At 41.3% G+C, this 19108-nt stretch overlaps 1 protein-coding gene across 9 annotated transcripts in view; it reads left to right on the forward strand.

Annotated features, from left to right (window-relative positions):
• Nucleotides 1-19108, forward strand: part of DGKI (diacylglycerol kinase iota) — a 220161-nt gene that overhangs the window by 171151 nt on the left and 29902 nt on the right. For all 9 annotated transcript variants that reach the window (XM_069807567.1, XM_069807559.1, XM_069807561.1 and 6 more), the window contains one exon: nucleotides 17019-17044. In XM_069807567.1, coding sequence (XP_069663668.1) covers nucleotides 17019-17044 — 26 coding nt within the window. The remainder of the gene's footprint in view (nucleotides 1-17018; nucleotides 17045-19108) is intronic.

Raw genomic sequence — 19108 nt, forward strand, 5'->3', positions numbered from 1 at the left:
TTTTCATTTAATCTTGAACCAGAGAGACCATTATCAGTGTAGGATGACTAAGGAGTGGTTTCGTTGCTGATAATTCCCCCATGTAGGAGACTTCCACCACCACAATCCTGTTGGCCATGTTCAGATTTGTCTAAGAGCATCTCTTATTCTACTTGCCTATTTTAGAATTGGTTCTCAGTTTTTTGGTCCTGGAGTTCTGGGCTGATGCAGATTATTCGTTATACCAGTGGGCAAGCTCTGAAGTGTGTTTAGACACTGCCTCATTTGCTGCCAAGCTGGAAGGTGTGTAATAAATGAGGCAGGGGATTGCAGCAGAGAAAGCGGGTATTATTATAGTTAAGGCAGCTGAACGCTGCTCTGGAGGACTGCCTTCTGCCCTCCATTTCCCTCACAGAATTTCTGAATGATGCAGATCTACAACAAACTTTTCACGAATGGCCGGTAACAACAGGCTTCTCATTCTGTGCATGTCCACTGTGAAGTAGGTTGGGTTTCTGAGAGGCCGTTACAAGACTTTGAAAGAGAGTGAAGGGCTGGAAACTGAGAAATAGGCTTTCTGTGTGCCTCAGGTTGTATTACTAAAACTAATGGAAAACTTGTGCCTGCCTTCCTTCTGACTCTCATTTTCCCAGCTGCAGAATACAGATAATATTGCAACCTCACCTTAGAGGAGCACAATGAGGGTGAATTTCATGGTCATAAGAAACTTGGATACTATGGGGATATTCTGCCAAAGATGCTTAGGAGAAAATGAATAATTTTACATTTTGTGCACAGTGTTGGTAGTGTGGAATAAATAAATCTTGAGGCTGTGCACTGCGTGTGCAAAATACAAAAGGATATCAAGCAATAAAACTTGTGGAAAGAATTTTAGCAAAATTCCCCAAAAGGAATCTGGGAAAGCACAGAGGGGACGATTCCTCCTGTACATGGAGTTCTCGTGGATCCTTTAAGAGTCATCAGTTTCCAGTGCTTTACATCTAGTCTGAAATACTGTACAGCACTTCCAGCTCAAAGAGCAATACCCTATAGCCTGTCATTAGGGCAAGTGAGAGGGCACTTGCTGTGAGAGAAAGTGTCATCAGTTGACCCACTGGGGCTGTTTTCTCAGTGGTCATTTTTCTCCTAAACAGGGGTTGGGAGTGACCCTCCTCCGATGTTAGGAACTGATTAGACCACAGCTGGTCATAGCCTGGCTACAGGCTGCTTAGAATGTCTCTGGCATCGCTCTGTATATAAATGTGTGTGTGTATATATATATATAAAAAAAAAACCTCTTTTACATGAAGTCATTATTTCTGGCAAGTGAGGAGTGTAGCTAAAAAGACAGAGTATGCAAATTGAAGGATCCCTTAAATTACTTCAATCAATGAAATTAGAGAACATGTGATCTAAAAATAATTATGATGTTTGGTGTTGCTTTTGATCACAAGCTGTTGGGGTAAAAAGTAATTTGAATGTAATGGTTTTGAGGCAGGGGTCTTTCTGAGAGAAAATTTATGCTTTTGTTTTTAATTAAGTGAGCTTCATGTTAGTTAATTTTTGGGTGGCTTTTGATTAATGGTATTTCATGGTTTGCTCCCTTTCTGATGGCTCTTTGATGTGTGACTGATGTGTGGAGTGGGCGGGACATAAAACAGCATCTTGATGCAGTAACCAGGAGCTGGGGCAGATCGTAGCTTAATAGGAACATCAAATTGGTGTGAATGGTGCATACAAAAAAACAACAGGAAGACAATTACTTGGACTACTGGTGCTTGGTCTTGAAAAAAGCTAAGTATTCTGGGCTGACTCCACTGAAACGTGTAATTGGACTCTTCCTTTGAACATGAGTGGGTTCATCATTCTGATTTATCCTGTGATCAAATAGTGCAGTGAGATGGGGATAACCATTCCCTCATAGCCTGCTGTAAACATTCATTGTTGGCCATGTATTTCTCTTCCTAGTTAGGTGTTTGTCACCCTGTTATGTGATGAGAGCTGGAAAATTAAATAAAATAAAACCCACAACAGCATACAAAAATGAAAAGGTGACTATATCTTGGTAGAGGTTTAATCTACATCTTTTAATTGAAGTCATTAATTTTCCCATTGTTTGGGGCAGTAACAACCACTCTTCTAGCATCTGTCCAGCTGTGATGGTAATGTGTTTCCAAAGCTGCTAGCTGCATTGTCTGAACTGAGTGCATGGCTCGTGAAGGGTGGGCAAAGGTTGGCCAAAATGCCATCTGGTCCTGTCAGGGAGAGGAAATAAAAATGCCTGTAGGGGCTGGAAGGTGGCTGCAGCCCTCTACACTAAATAGACATTAATTAGCTAGTATTACCACCCAGGCACTGCTTTATGAGGCAAAAATAACCTAGTTCCTGAGAGGGAAGAAGGAAAAGGCTAAATGCCAAGTGTTTTAACTCAACCACAAGAATCAGATCATTGCCCAGGAAATCAGTGTGACAGTACAGATGTTACAAGGTAGTTTAGGTTTTGGGTTTTTTAAGAGAAATCTTTGCGTGGTACAAGGTGAGAAGAGCATCAGGGATGCAAGTTTGCATGTAGAAAGGTGAAGGAATGCTCATCTAGTGAAAGTTAAAAAAATATAAAGAGATGATTCTTAGGATTTGCACATGATAGGCAGGAGCTGCCTAGTGATAGTGAACCTTTAAAATTTCAAAGGTTGGTGAAGACTTGAAAAATTCAAGTGTTTCCCCAAAACTCTTGCACTGGAAAACTCAGCATCACTTTTTAAATAGAGGGAGTAGTCTGCCCTGGTGTGTTTTTGTTGCGGTTTAACCCCGGTCAGCAACTAAGCCCCACACAACCGCTCGCTCACTCCCCTCTGGTGGGATGGGGGAGAGAATCAGAAGGGTAGAAGTGAGAAAACTCATGGGCTGAGATAAAAACAGTTTAACAGGCAAAGCAAAAGCCATGCACACAAGCAAAGCAAACCAAGGAATCCACTCCCCACTTCCCATGGGCAGGCAGGTGTTCAGCCATCTCCAGGGCAGCCGGGCTCCATCATGCCTAACGGGGACTTGGGAAGACAAACGCCATCACTCCGAACGTCCCCCTTTCCTCCTTCTTCCCCAGCTTTCTATGCTGAGCATGACGTCCTATGGTCTGGGATATCCCTCGGGTCAGTTGGGGTCAGCTGTCCTGGCTGTGTCCCCTCCCAACTCCTTGTGCCCCCCCAGCCTCCTCGCTGGTGGGGTGGGGTGAGGAGCAGAACAGCCCTTGGCTCTGGGTGAGCACTGCTCAGCAGGAGCGAAAACATCCCTGAATGACCAACACTGTTTCCAGCACAAATCCAAAACACAGCCCCATACTAGCTACTGGGAAGAAAATTAACTTTACCCCAGCCAAAACCAGCACAGTTTTGATAGCAAAATCTGAAATAGTTTTCTGGTTCAGATTTAGTACAAGCTGCATCTATAAGATTAACCCCCATGAGTGAAGTGCGTATGTTTTAACCAGCTATTTGTACACCCGGACAAATTACTTTCCATTATTTAAAATCCCAGATGAGTACTGATTGCTTTCAAACAAATCTTATTTGAGTGAAGGCATAAATCACCATCTCATCTTCACTGTACACTCCTGTGTAGTCTTTGTAATAGAATTAGAGCACAACAAAATGCAGTGTCTGTTTATGCTTGAGTCTCTCTTTTCTTTCTCTTCTGTTATCTTAGATACTTTTACAAATAGCTTGTAAGGCACCACTCTCACTACCTTGAAGTGGAGCATGAGAAGGTTTTGCCTAAAGCAGCTCTCCACCTCTCGCTAGGAAAGTGATATTAAAATGGAGAAGGCATTAGTGAAAGGAAAGATGAGGGCTCAAAGAGGAGGAAAAGCAATGTAAAGAGAACTGAGAAGGGTTCAGGGAAAGATAAACATAGGCTAAACAGGGAAAGTACTTTTAAGAAAGAAAGAAAGAAAAAACCAATATAGCAAATGGATAAGAAATTGTTTTGAGGGAAAGCAAGTTCCCTGAGTGACACCAAGTGGGAATAAGTGATGCATCTCAGTGTGGGGTCTGGTCCTGTATTTTGAAAGCTCTCACTATTGTCAGTGTGATGCAGTCACAATACTTAAAATCTTGCGCACATTCCAGATGAAAGGTACAATTTTTTCAATATTAGGAAATCTTTTCTTTAGTTGCTGCTGTAAATCTTCCCCTACCCCTATTTCTGGAGACTTTCTTGACAAAAGAGGGCACCTGTTAATTTTTTTTTTTTTTTTTTTACACTCTAGTGCCCAGGCATGGTAAATAATGAATTTTATGTACTTTATGCTCCTGTTGTGAATATTAATTCTCTCCATCTACTTCAAGACTTTAGCTGCCTTCATTGCTTTTTGAGATTTTCAGTGGGAAAAAAAGAATAATTATTGGTTTCCTTTGGAATTCAAACTTAAAGATATGTGCCTGCAGTTCTGAAAAGATATATTTCTGCCTTTTCTCATTCCCTTAAATACTTACAATGTAACAATGAAAATCTAGCAGAATTTTGGCATTGCTTGAATAATTTGCCTTGAAATTCCTTTCTTGCCACCCAGAAAAAAAATCAGCTTGACAAACAATAGGAAGGCTCTTAAAAAGTGGAATTTAGCTGACAAAAAGGAGTGTGTTTTTTCTGTGAGATCCCTATGTTTTTAAAAACAAACTCTTGCGGAAATAGTTTGAATCTCTTATATTCTCTGTATAATCAGTTCAGTACAGAGATACTCATAAACAGGATGGGTTTTTATTTTGCAGTACAATCATTGAATACAAGAACAATCTGGAGACTGTAGCACTGTAGACAGAAATACTTTCCAGTGAAATTCATACTCTTTCCAGATTGACAGCAAAGAAAAATCTTGCTTAGTGCCTTGTGCTGCTTTGCAGCCTGTGGGATTTCAAAAGTTTCTTTAAGGACAGCTACTGCTTCTGGTATCTGTTACTATTTGGAAGCTAATTTGAGTGTCCAGCTTTTACAATTTTTCTAGAAGTTTTCTTTTTCCTTCTGGAGCTGCTTATACAGCAACCTCAAGTACAACTATAGATACAGAATATATATGAATTTGTCAAATGATTTGTCATGAAACTAGAAATGAGACTTTTACCTGGACAAACATTAATTCACAAGTTACTTTTGAGCCCCTCCCACATTGTCACTTAATCTATGTCCTCTTTTCCCAGTCAATGTTTCTAGTTCTAGTGATGTTCATCCCTGTCATAGCCAGGAAGAGGGGACTCCTGGACGTGTCTTGGTAGATTATGGATGGATTAGTAGACACACCTTGACTCAGAAAAAGTGGCAGAAAAAAGGAACACAGTTTAGAGAGGAAAACAATGCTAAAAGCACAGGGGATGGAGGGGAATGTTGGCACCAAAATATCTTTTCAAAGACTGGCCTGCATGAGGTATGTTATTAGTATATCCTGAGTATATGATGTACAGACTGTATGTGAGGTAAACATGAGAACAGATGTTCTCAACTCAGGATTCAAGAGGCTTTGTGTTACTTCTGCCATGTTGCAACCATCTCAGGGTTGGTTTTGGGCATGGAAAGACCCTGGCATTTTGCTCTCATGTCTGAAGATGGGGAAGCAGGACTGGGGAAAGTTTTACCGCAAACAGTCCCTGCTATGTCAGGGGATGAGCCATGGCTCTACGGTGATTGCACCCACCAGACCCAAGGGACCTTTGCAAACAGCAAGAATCAGGTGGTTCTGGAAACTTTTTAACACGAACTTTCAACAACTTCTTGTGTCGCCTTTAAGTGACTGAATACATGGAAAACCTTATTTAATCACCTCTTCGTCTGTTAATTAGTAGAAAATGTATGTCATTACTGCTGAAGTCTGGCCTTATCTACAGAGAACTGGGGTGTAGAAAAATCATGCTTTTTACTTATTAAAATTTCTGTGACAGTCACTAGTATTTGGTACTTACACATCATCCTGTGAACCCCCTCTCCCAGTACTGAGCTTTAAGACACTGTCTTTTGCTTCTGCTCTTGTTAACTGTAGTTGGAAAAGGAAGAAATCAGAATTTGTTTTAGATTTGCATGTGCATGGCCTTATTTGTGTATGTGAGTGCAATGTAAATAGTGTTTGTTTTCTTCCAGAATTAAGTCTCCAGCCTTTGCTGTTGAGGTGCTGAATTGCTAAGGGGTTTTAACAACAGTAGGCACATCTGATGAGGTGGGTTTGTGTTGCTGCCCCTTCCATATGCAGTGGAAAAAGAGTACATCCTGCAGTGCATCCTGTAGGATGTTTTTTTTCCTCATCAGTACTTATTAACAAATAATTTTATTATTCAGAATGTAGCTCCCTGGAGTGGACTGGGTGGGATTTTAGCTTCCTTTTTTCCCGCTCACCTGCCCCTGAGCCCTCATTCTGAGGGCTCTTAATGATTTTTGTAGCATCTCAACACCTGATGCACAGCTGAGGAAATTCACCCTGCTGACAAATTATTTTGGCAGATAGTGACATGCAAAATACTCCCCCACACCATGAGACTACAAATTGGCTTCTTTAGAGACATCTTGCTTCTTGACTGGCACCCTGCTTTTCAAAAGGGAAATGCAAGCAGTCCAGCTCTCCTCTTCTCCTTGGGGAGATTTCAAGCAACAGAATACACATGTGCTTGACAAAGGGACCTTCCTACCTGGATGTTGAAAAAGTCAACTACCACCTAGCTTGAAAATGCTTTCTGAATAGTTCCAGTAGATAAGGGGATGAAAAAGAGTTTTCCATGTGGAATGTAAGGGGTTTTTTGTTGGAGTGTGTTTAAAGGATAAAATTAACGTTGACAAAGTACAGATAGCTGGTGCCTTGGTTTTCTTTAAGTGGTTTACCATAACAGCTATAAATCTGCTTTCCACTCTTTGGCTGATAGCCAAGGTTGAAGCAGTAGAGTTGTTTCTTTTTTCTCTTTTCTTGTTACAACTCTTTCTTTGTCCTTTTTCCTTTGCTTCCATCCTTGCTTGCTTACTTTAGCCCTTGGATTGAGAAGCAGAATCTGTGCTGAGAAGTAAAGAAGCTCTACAGCAAAGAAGGCAGGGAACATATCAAGACAGTCACTTCTTGTACCTTTGTTTTCCGTTTGGCTGGGTAAAAGAAAATGACATTTGATAATTTGATCTTTAGGGCCTACTGCTTTCCTGTGAGCGTCAGGCACGTGGTAACTGCACCTGGCAAGAGAAGGGTAGAGGAGAGAGTGGAGCTGATGATGCCATTGTAGCTTTATGGAGTGGAAACAGCAGACCTATGGCCCCCAGTGACATTAAAGGCACTGGAAGAGGGGCTAGCTGGGTTTACTGGGGTGATATAGTATGATCAACAGAAAGAAAGCATGTGTTCTTCTGGGCTTGCATTAAGCACTGGTATAAATATAAGGTGAATATCCTCCAGCACAGCAGGCTTCCAGTCCAATAAAAGTTAGAAAAGAAGTGAACCTTGTAGTTTTAGGTAATATGTATGTCTGTATTTGTGTGTACTTGTTACTTATTTGTAAGAGTTGAAGTAAGAAAAAAAAAACACCCCAAACATCCCAGTCCTAGTTTTCTGAGCATTGCACAGGAATAGCAAGCCTGTGTCCATGTGTTCTGTCCCTGCCATAAGGAGCTGCCATCTGCTCAGACAGGAGACTGGTTCTTAATGTGCTCTCACTACCAAGCTGCTTTATCAAAGCCAAAACTACTAAGCTTCAGGGCACGGGTATGAAACACAGTCCTGTACATATGTAATACACACATTGGAATACATAATGTGTCCAAGCTTTCACACTAGGACATGTCATGATATGCATTCAGACTGTATTTATTGATACTCTGTGCGTATTCCTAAGTTCTAGTTTTTAACGGGCTTGCAAAGAGAAGAGAAATGTGATTTGGTAAAATAACTGCTCTAGACTATCACACAGAAGTACTACTTCACCTGAGCTGACAGTGTTAAACTCCAAAAAGTCAAACCTTTGCTAACTTTCTCTGGTTCTTCAGATATCTGCATGTTTGGATTTCAGCTGTGGCTGGAAACTGGAAAGTGTCAAAGTACCATGCAGCAAAAAGCTAGAGACAAAGCATAGTCATGTGAAAATAGGTCATCTTTTGAGGTTTGCAATTTAGTATTTTAGACCCGCAAAGTTCAGGGTGTTTGGATAAGGCTAGGAGCAATATTTTGACCTGAGCCTTCACTTGACTCATTGAACAAAAAGTGAGGTTTTTCACTAGGGCTGCTTGAAAAATATATTGGTGAGCTCTTATTGCTTGGTGGAGGTATGCGTGAAAGAAGTTTATTTCTTCTAGAAAATGTTGCTTGAAACAGAAAGTACCTGTGAACGTGGGCTGGATTTAATATGCTTGGGTTGGGGAGATTCTCCGGTTTGCCTGAGAACTGCTGAGGGACAGGCAGCGTGTTCCCCTGGTTGTGCGTCTTGGCATGGCTGCTCTGCAGGGGACTGTCCTTGCTCTCCCATGTCTAGGGTGCGTGTCCCTGTCCCCCAGCTGCGGGCTTATATATAAGGGTGTAGCAGGTACTGCCTCTTCTTAAAATGCCTGCCAAAGCATTTCTTGGGTGAGAGGAGAAACGTCGGAAAGCTTAAAAGCATTCCAATGGGGAGGGAGAAAAGTCGTCCCTGCTTGCCTGCTGCTCCTCTGCGCTGGGAAAGGAGCACTCAAACCCCCAGCTTTGTCTGGGTAGCTGAGACTGAGCGAGCGTTTAGCAGTTCTGGCACAGAGGTGTGTGCAAGGGAGGGAAATACATGAGGAGCGGGGCTGTAACACAGAGCCTTGCTGAGGTTCCTGGCACTGTTGGTGCCCATGGGCAAGTAGGGACAGATGGACCTGGCTAAATTGTGCCAAGAGCTGAAATCAGAGAGCCAGAGGTGGCTTGGAGCCAGTGTAACCCTGACTTCTAGATTCTTGTTTCTGCGCCAGGCGTCTGAAAGTGCAGCACAAAACCATATCTGAAACTCCCATTATAAGTTTTATTCTTCATTAATTATTTTATAGCAGGGGTGTAAAGAGCTCAGCAATTCTGCTCTGCCTAGGATTATAGAAGGACCTGTGTGTTATGCACATTAACTGAGGTGATTTTTTTTTTTTATTGAAAGTTGGCAAGCAAGTGAGGATTGCTTAGTGCTTACCACTTGTTAAAATCAGGCCACTTATTTTTGAACATAATTGCAAGAATCTGTTTCTGAGGGATTCCTGTGTTTCAGCCTCTCTCCTCCTCAAACCACTAAAGGCTATTTATCAGGAGTGACTGGTTTGCTTTGTGGTAACAAACACACCACTTAGGGTAGTTTCTAGGTTGTTTAGAAACCCAAACTGGCCTAAGATTATTTGGGTGATGTTTTGAGATACTAAGCAGCTAATGTGCTTCATTTCCATCTAGCCTGAGGGCCAAGTGGGGACGTGACTTCTGAATCAGAGTGTATCTGATGTGCTTGCAGTGTGGCTGTCATGGCTTTGTGGTTACAAAAATAATTCATAAGTTAGTCATATATATAATTCATAAGGTAAAGTCATATAATTCATAAGGTAAAATCATAGCAAAATGATCTCTGGGTTAATCTTTTTCTGGAAAAAATAAAAGTACCCAGATCTGTTGTTGAGAAAAGGGGTCAGATGGTTTGTTACCTGATTGCACCTAACATTTTTTTTCTGCTATTCATGTAGGATTTTAAAGCAGTGTATAGGCCCAGCCCCTTTAGTTCCTGTCCCAGGTCTTTTTAATAAAGAGCAGTTTCACACAGCATGCAGTCCCTTGACATGCAGTCTGTTGTTTTGCCAAAGTATTACATGGTGTCGTTAGATCTCACTTTATTTCTTTTAGCATCAGAGCCACCTCAGCTACTGCCTTTCCTTTGTCTTTTGCCCCCCAAATTCATCAAGCGATTGATAGGTAGGTCAGCGAGGATTTTGAAGATTTAATTCAAATCTGGAAATGGAAGAATAGCATTTCAAAGAAGCTTGGATCAGGCCCTCTTCAAAATGAATGTCTTGCATTCCCCTGAGATATGTTGGTGTCATGTGGTGATAAGAGAAAGAGAAGCCAAGTATTAAAAAACCAAAACAACAAACAACCCCTGATCACCCTACAGTGATCCTGCTGGTTGTTTGGAAATACCTTCTTTTTCAAGGAAATTACATGCCAACTTTCTTAGGTCATGTTTTGACCTTGATTCCAAGGTAGAACTGTCTTTTTCAAGATGAACATGTTAGAACATCTCTCTCATTTCTTCTTCTTCTTCTTTTTTAAATCAAGGTTAAGCATGTTAAGGTTTACAGCTGATTTTGCAGTAAAATCTTTTATTCCCTTGTTAAGCAGCAATTCCCAGGCAACTCCTCTGGGTGTCAGTACAACTTCAGGTATAGCTGCATTGTGGTGTTCCAAGCCTTCATTCAAAGCATTCTACAGTGGACAGAGAAATGGTAAGAGATAAAAAGTTATACCGTAATGAGAAAAGATATGGAAAAATATAAGGAACACAGTCATGCCTGAGACACAGCAAGGAATACATCTGAGCTGCCCTTGTTTTACTACAAAGCCCCAAGCTACATTCCTGTATGTTGGAGTTCTTGTGAACAGCCTGAGGCAATGGGTTATGTGCAGGTAAAGGCTGAGGCTGCAGAAGGAAGCTACAGAGATGCTAGAAAAAGTACTGATCTTTGCCTTTAGCAGAATTAGAAAAAATTAGGCTCTTCAGGTTGTCATTACAGATTAACAGGACATGTCTAAATGGATTTCTGCAAAATAATAAATAACCTGAATGGAATTTTTTTAGATTCAGGGAGCATTGCTAGTCAGCATTTTCCCACGTGTAAGACAGTATGGCCATTGTCTATGAGAAATACTTGAGAGGAAAGAATGACAGGAAAGCTGCAATAGTAAAAGCAGAAAGCTTTGTAGAGAGAATCATAGAATTGCAGAAAAATTTAGGTTGGGGAGGACCTCTGAAGGTCATCTGATACAAACCCCTGTTCAAAATAGGTCCAGTTAGATGAAGTTGTTCATAGCCTTTCCAGATAAGTTTTGAATATCTGCAAAGCTGGAGGTTCAGCAGTGTCTCTGCACAACCTGTTCCTCTGTTTGACCACCCACATGGTGAAAAAAATTTTACTAATATCCAATCTGAATTTCTCATGTCCCAGTTTGTGACCGTTGCTTCTCCTCTTCTTTCTTTAAGCAGACTCTGGCTCTGTCTTCTTTATACCTTCCTTCCCATTAGGTAGTCGAAGGCAGCAATAAGATTTCCCCTGAGCCTTCTCTTCTTACTGAACGAACGCAGCTCCCTCAGCCTCTCCTCGTATGTCTCTCCTCACATGCCCTCACCATCTCCGTGGCCCTTTGTGGAACTCGGTCCAGTTTGTCAACGTCTGTCATGTTCTCAAGTCTCACAGGTACTGAGTAGAGGGTAAAAATGACTTCCATCTACTTTATGGCTGTGCTCTTGCAAATAGAGCCCAGTATGTCATTGGCCTTCGCTGTCGCAGGGAACTCTGCTGACTGATGTTCAATTTGTGCTCCGTTAACACCCTGCATCTTTTTCTGCAAAGCTGTTTTCCAGGTGCTAGGCCCTCAGCCTGTCTTGTTGCATGGGTTTATTCCTCCTGAGGTGCAGGACTTTGCATTTGCCTTTGCTGAACTTGCTAGGTTGCTGCTAGCCCACTTCTTCAGCCTGTCAAAGTCACTGAATTGGGCATATATAGGGTCAAATTGAAAGTGTGGGGAAGCTCTCAGTAATCCTTAGGCTTTTATTTTTCAAGTGCCATGGCAGAAAATGGTGATGCCCCGGCTGAGCGTTATCTTTAGCTCTTATTGGGTCCCTCCAAGGACGTGCTGAGGGACCAGAAAGCAAGCAGTTCTGTCTTTCTGCGAGTAAGATATGAGTCACTTTCTGCAGCTGGGACTGCAGGGGACTCACCAGTCCCACAGGTGTTGATGCAGATTGCTGAATGAGGGGGTTTCCTCACCTTTATTTTAAAAATACTTTATGTGCTAAAAATTTTCTTTTACTACAAACAGAGAATATATGAATAAATCCCAATAGGGATGCCACTTTCATTTCTGAAGAAATGTACAGATGAAATGAGAAAGAATGGGTTTAATCTGAAAGCTCTTTCCCTCCACTCATCACAGGCAGCTATTGTCAGACTGAATAAGAAAGTTTGCAGAAATACATTGCTTAAGCAGGGAAAAGGGAGAATGGTCATAAAAACCAGCAGAATTGCTGCACACAGATTGTTATTTGGCCTTTAAATTGTAAATGGATGGTTTTAAATAGGCCTGGTGCAGATGGTTTCTGCTACAGGTTTATTGATTAAAATAGCTGCTTTACATCAGCTCCGGGTTTGTTTCTCCAGAGGCTTTTGTCTTCATGAATAATGTACGCATTTGCTGAAATTTTGTTAGAATTAATCTGCTGGAGGCTGGCTGTATTTCTCTAGGTTCCTAAGCCTCAGTTGACTAGGCTCAAAATTGTGACAGTCCCTGCCCTTCCCTCCTTAGAAATGAATATTCCCTCTTCCACCCTTCCAGTGCTGAATAAATCTAGTGCTTGCACATTGGAGAGTGCACTTGGAAACAGCTGTGAGTGTCTGGCTGTTTGGGGAAGGCCTGCATGACACCAAAAGCTGTCTTGGCTATACTGTGGATTAGATTTTTGCCAGCAATTGATCCAAAGCCTGTAAGAGTGAGCAGAAAAATTCCAGTGAGCTTTGGATCAGACCATTAACTCTGAGGTACAGTGCTGGTTTAGGTGGGCATGTCTCATGCCTTCACTATCATAAGTCTTCCCATTTGCTGGAAGCTTCTAGTGAATGCATGACTAGGGGCTTTTTACGTTACTATTCAGGCTATTTTAGGCATTTCTAAATCTGTGTACCTCATTTTCTGGGAAATCCTTGTGCATTTTGTGTTAAGCAGAAAAGGTACTGCTTTGCTTGCATAGGGAGTGGTGGAAGAGGCAATGTGCACCTTCCCCTCGCAGACTGAGGCTGGCAAGTGCTGTTATCTCTTCTGAGTAGAGCTCACCACTCTGCTACAGGAGGAGGACACTACTGAGGGACCTATAGCAAAAGGAGGGGTACAAACAACATGGAAAGCAAATGGAGGTGATAACGTACTTCCCCTCCTCCTCCCTTCTGATCCCCTTCCCGATCGTCATAGTAATATTTGTCTTCCCCTTAACTAGTCACTACAGCAATAGCTCTTTGTGAAGCATCTGTCAAACCAGGGCAGGAGAAAAGCCAGATTAATGCCTTTGGTGAAAATGTTTGAAATTGGGCTTCCTTTTCACGCTTATGCATGGGAAAAGAGCACTGTTGGTAGAAGACCTACTTTAATGTTATGATTCTGGAAATGTAGCCAGTCATAGACAATCTGACCTGTCTTTACTCTCTTGGGGAGGTGGGGGGTTTGATAAGCCTTTCTTTCTACAAGTTCATTTTACACCAAGATAAAAACAGAAAAAGTAACAGTTGTTATAAAAAATAAGCGATTCCATTCTGAAATGGCCAAGAACAGGATATTGCAGTGCCTGAACCTTTTCCTGAAGGTTTTTAGGGGTTTGATTTGTTTTGTTTAGTTTAACTAAATTAAATTTTTTTTCAAGATTTTATTTGGCAAAGTGTTTTGACCCAGGTGGGACCACAGATCTTGGCAGCTTATTAGTTCTTCTTGAAGTATCTCTGACTTGTCTCTAGTCTTTTTTAAGGCATGGAGGTTGTGAGAATGATAACTTGCTTCTTTATGACAGTCAAACACACAGCTAGAATCATATTAGGAGGGCAGCTGACAGGCGCTAGATAGGTGGTTACTGTGTGGATGTTAGCAGCTGAGAATCCTCCCTTCTCAGGACACTCGTCTGGTGACCAGTGCTGCCACAGTATATCCCTCACACTTCTTACAGACCTGAGAAAAAGATGTGTGACCGGAAATATGAGCATCCACTGGATTTTTTTGCTGTCAGGAGAGTCCCCTGTGGCTGTGGAGTGAGTGTATGTGGTTTAGAGCAGGTCATTAGACTTTCTTTCTTTCCTCCCTTAGAGCCTCTCATAAGCATGGGGTAGACCAGACAATGCATAAAATGCCCAACACTATTAGTGTGGACTTTTCAGCAGCCTCACTTCCTTACATTATAGTTACAAGCAGGACTCCCCTTGGTGTAGTTAGGCCAGTACTTGGACTGTTTGGAAAATCCCTTCCCCTGCTAAAATATCCAGCCTGAAATTGTAGGAGAATTTTGAGAGTCCTCTCCACTCTTTGCCAAAATACTTTATGTTAGTAGTGCAACAAAGGAAGCCTAGTTTATTGTGGTTGAACCTTTGGTATCTCCAATGGTGGAAGCTCTCATTGAGGTTTTCCTGTGGCTGAGATATTCAAAACCTCTCTTTGTGGCTTTGCAGCTATGTCAAAAAAATTTGAGCTTCTGCTATTTTGTTTCCTTGTGAAAGCAGGAATTGGGTCTCCAACCCCCCTGTTAACGATGGGTGAAATGAGCCAACAAGCTCAAACTTTATTGGGGTGAGGCAGAGAGGGCCATACATACACATCAAGATGCTCTGATTATATAAACCTTATTTTCTCAGGATACCAGGCTACACAGTTCCATGAAGCCTTTTAAATGAAAACACTGCTAGTAGCAACAGTAGTACCTGTCAGATTTCTTACTGTTCAAACATTTGTGTTCAAGGCATGCAACAAAGGTACGTGGCAGTAGTATTTTGAAAAATACCTACTAATTTGGGGCACACTAAATATGCACAAAGATATTTTCATCCCTCCCTTCAATGTTTTAATCGAGAAGGCAGTGGTATTGTAATAGTGTCTCTCCTGTTGTTGATGCTTTAAGGAACTAATGACATCTGTTTTACCAGGCATAAAGAAGAGCCAAATTATAGGATAATCTGTAGTGTTTATTTTACTGTTTCAAATAAAGATCTGAAAAGTGATGAAACTGTGCAATTAAGAAACAAAACAGAGGAATAAATTCTACTGATGCTGTGGGATACTGCATTAGCAATGGGTAGAGAGTCAGGATATGTGAGCTAAGGAACCTGGCATGACTCCTGCATGTAAAAATATTTTTAAATACCTGAAAATTTGTACCTCTTGATATGGCCCGTTCTACACTGTTTAACCTTGTAGGAAACACTGTGTGTTGAGTTTTGACCTTCAGAAGGCCTTCTGCTGGGGGTTGTGGAGAAAGGCCTGTAACTAACTGGTGAAAGCAGTGGGACAGAGTCCTGGTGATGCCTGCTAATCCTCTGGGTTACCCGCATTCCTACTGTATTTCTACAGACACGGCTGGAAGTGCAAGGGCAGAGCTGGCCTGGTTGGCAGCAGAGCAGGATACATGTCTAGGATGTTCAGCAGCAATCAAAGGATTTAATGGGAGTAGAGGATTAATTAATTCTGATCCATACAGACACATTGGCTTCTTGCACAGTCAGAATCGTAATTAGGCAATCACATTTTTTCCTTTCACAGTGACCATTGCTCCAGCTGTGTTGTAACTCTTTCCTCTCTTTCTTTGCAAATCTCTCTTTTTTTGAAACTAAAAATTTGCATACCTCATTAGGAAAGTTTCCTTCTTTTCTTTCCAGCTTTCCTGTTTGCATCTACCTATTTGCATATTTGCTTCTGATGTCCTATAATCCCTCAACCTTTATTTTCAGACCCCTGTTACGGAATGATATCATGACTCCTTCCTGAGCTTCTTCATTCCTCTAAATCCAGGGTTTCTAACCCTTGTTTCCGCCCCCAACACTCATCCCCTGCCTACTCAGTTAAATATACATGTGCTCTTTTCCCCTTTGTTCCTTCTTTTCCCTTCACCCCTTTGTGGTTGCTTTTCTTATGTCAGCTTTGATCTCTTGCTGGCAACACTAACATTTTTAAATCTTTAGTAATTTGTTATTTTTATACATTGATGCAAAATTAAATATATCTTGGAAAGGAAGCACGGGTTGCCCCATTCACTGTGGGAACAAACTCCTTGTTACCTGGGTGGGAAGGCTATATATGCAGTTGAAAAATCTTTGCTGGGGAAGTGCTGAGGCAACCGTCTAATCCACTATGTGTGTCAATCTGGTCTAAATAACCAAGGCACATCCCAGATTTGGCTGTACAGTTAGCCCCAGTTTTGCTAAGCCAAGCTACTGCAGCAAAGGGAGAAATGGTGGGCCAATACTTTACACCTCTTTATGTTCCTTTGTTGTGGGTGCTGACCAAAACGATGAGGATTGGGATCCTTAGTGATGGGAGCTGTGACACAAATCCCTGGAATTCAGTGGGGCCCTTCTGTTCATCAGCAGGGGCACTGAGAGGTCCCTCACGATTTACAACCCCTCGTTCTCTTGGAGTATTATCAGAGGCTTAAGCCACTGGTTAGGGTATCCTGTAACTCTTGTGTTGCTGCTGTTATGTTGCTTTTTACTGTATTTAAATCTGTGCAGACTTTTTTGTGTGTGTGTGTCTGTTTAAGTTGCTTTTGTGAAGATGGCATGAAGTGTTATTAATTATGACTAGTGTTTTATGCAAGCCACTACATTGACTCATGGTAAGAAAAATGGCCACCTTAATGACTGTGAGTTCCTATGAAGCTGTAATTTCCTCAACCACCCCTAGTTGTGAGGTTTTCTCCTGTCCCACACTTAATTATGGTCCCTTCAATAATCTCTAGAGGATCAGGGCTTTCTCATCAGTAATGTTAGCTATTTCCAACAGTAATGGTAGCAGATAAGTTTTTTGCCAAGTACCTATAGAAACTCTTGGCATGAGTGCTTAACAGCACAGCTGACAGCTGCCTTATGGACGTGACTCCATACAGCCACTCTGGTCTGCAGAACCTGCTGTTCGAGTAGGTCTCTGCCCTTTTCTGCTCTTTTCTTGTCAGATGCTTCCAGCCCTCTCTTCTAAGGAATAAAGAATAAAACCTTCAAATTCCTTATATCCCATTTCCCACAATGACGTTGAACCTTATTTGTGGCCTTTTCATACCAAAGATTGACTGGACTTTGTTGTTTTATTCCAGGTCACCAGTCTCTTCAGAAGATCAAGGTAAGATCTGTTTTATAGATACTAATAGCATATTAAAAATGAGACTAAAGACTAACTAGTAAGCTGTGTTTTAACACAGTTGTGGTGGAGAAAAATTACTTTGTAAAAATGAAAATTTGATGTTGCTCAGAGGTTGTTCACCCCTAGACATCAAGTGCTTGTTTATCTAGCTGATTAGCTGGGGCTGACGAAAGTTAAGCCTGTGTTGAGCTATTTGTAAAATGAATCTTGCTCAGCCAAATGGAACTACTGCAAGTGTTTGCAATTTATTCACACAATTGCATAGGGCTTCACATATGGAAAATTATGTGTGGGCTTAAAGGATGATAATGGTTTTTGTGAAGTTGGGCTGATCTCTTATGGCTCTTATAGGACAGCACCTTCGTAGCAGAGGAGATTGTATTATGCTTTAGAGGCTTGAACGCACGTTAGCTTGGGTTACCACTAAAGTCAGTTTGGTAGCGTAGTATGGAATTTAGTGCAGCTAGCAGCTTCTACATGTAAAAATCTCATGGCGTGAGTAGCAAGAGTTGCAGGCTATAGTAATATGCGTGGTCTGAAGGAGACTGAAGGATCTGATCTTTCCCTATGGACTAAAGAGGGAGTTTGCAGTGACTAGCTGGTTAATAACTTGACCAACTTAGGTGGTTAGAGCTAGGTGGTATAAATATCCCTCTAGAGTACATTAAACTATGGTTGCATTGGTACTGAAATCCAGAAGTGTACTACAAATGAGGTGGTAATTGCACTGGCAGAGTTGCACAAGGAATGCAAAAAAAAAAAAGGGAGATTGTAACAGAGAGGAGAAAGTTCATTATGTAGCTCTGAATCGGGAATATTATTTTGGACACAAAATAAATAAATATCTGTTTTCTTCTGGCATTCAATCTGTATGCAGTTACACAATCAGCAAAATTTCTGGACAATACAATAAGGATTATTCAAGAAAGGTCCAGATGGGGAATAGTAAGGACTGTTGCAAATGGAAACGTAAGGAGGTCTGACCCTGGAATTGTGTCACTGAAGTATGTTCACTTGGAATGTGGAGTGACTAGTTAGATATCAACCTACATTGTCCTTGGCTCCAGCCAAGATCTTTTTAGTCCAGTATAGTGGCTATCAAACATAACATCATTAATAAATTCTCTTCCATGTCCTTCATGTGTAATTTCTTAGTAAAGAAAGTTATAAAGAAAGCCATAAAAATGGACAAACATGTCAGACCAAAGATATATCTAGCCTATCTAGTCCATTCCCAGTGTCCAACAGCAGTTGATCCCCTGACAAACAAGAGCATGAGAATGGCAGAAGTATACAGTTTTAATTTCCTGGTGTACCCTACCAACTTCCTGTGATTTACAGCTCATTGACTTTGTGAGCTAGAGGTAGTCTTCTTGTTTTATAGTTCACCTGCTTTTTACCACGACCACAGCTTCTTGGTATAAACTACTGGAGACTTGTGAGAAGTTGACAGTATACCTCATTTCTCCAACTGTCAGAAGAAATTTGAAAACATTATCACCTAATATACTATTTCAAGACCTGGACTCAGGCTGGTTGTTGGTGCATAAGCTTATTAGTGATAGACTGCTCTTGCTTTTTCATTTCCCTTGCATTTATTCTATTGCTCCATTTATAGAAATGGAGTAACAGACAGTGTAATGTATTTCCTTGTGTATCTTTAAACTTTAGCATTTCCTGCTGTTATAATTCTTTCCTTCTTTCCACTATTTTTATACTGTTCTAGTTTCTCACAAAATCTTCCTGTTTGCCATCTACCATCTGCTGCCAGGTTCTGGCTTTTCAGGTTTGATAAACATCTCTGAATAGCCTCTTCCTTCCCTCTCTTCCCTTTCTCCCATAAGAAACCTCCTCCGAAATGCAGAGTGAAAGTCCTATGTTCCCTCAACCAATTAGTGATGCGACAGTGCTAGTTATTAGAAGTTTTGTGTTTTGTGACCGTGGATTATCTAACTAGATTTGTCATCCATATAAATATGTAGGAGCTTCTCTCAAACACAAAAAAGATATTCCATGCCCCAGTGACTTTTCAGAAAGAGAGGT

Source organism: Haliaeetus albicilla, chromosome 19, assembly GCF_947461875.1.
Source record: "Haliaeetus albicilla chromosome 19, bHalAlb1.1, whole genome shotgun sequence".
Classification (NCBI taxonomy): domain Eukaryota; kingdom Metazoa; phylum Chordata; class Aves; order Accipitriformes; family Accipitridae; genus Haliaeetus; species Haliaeetus albicilla.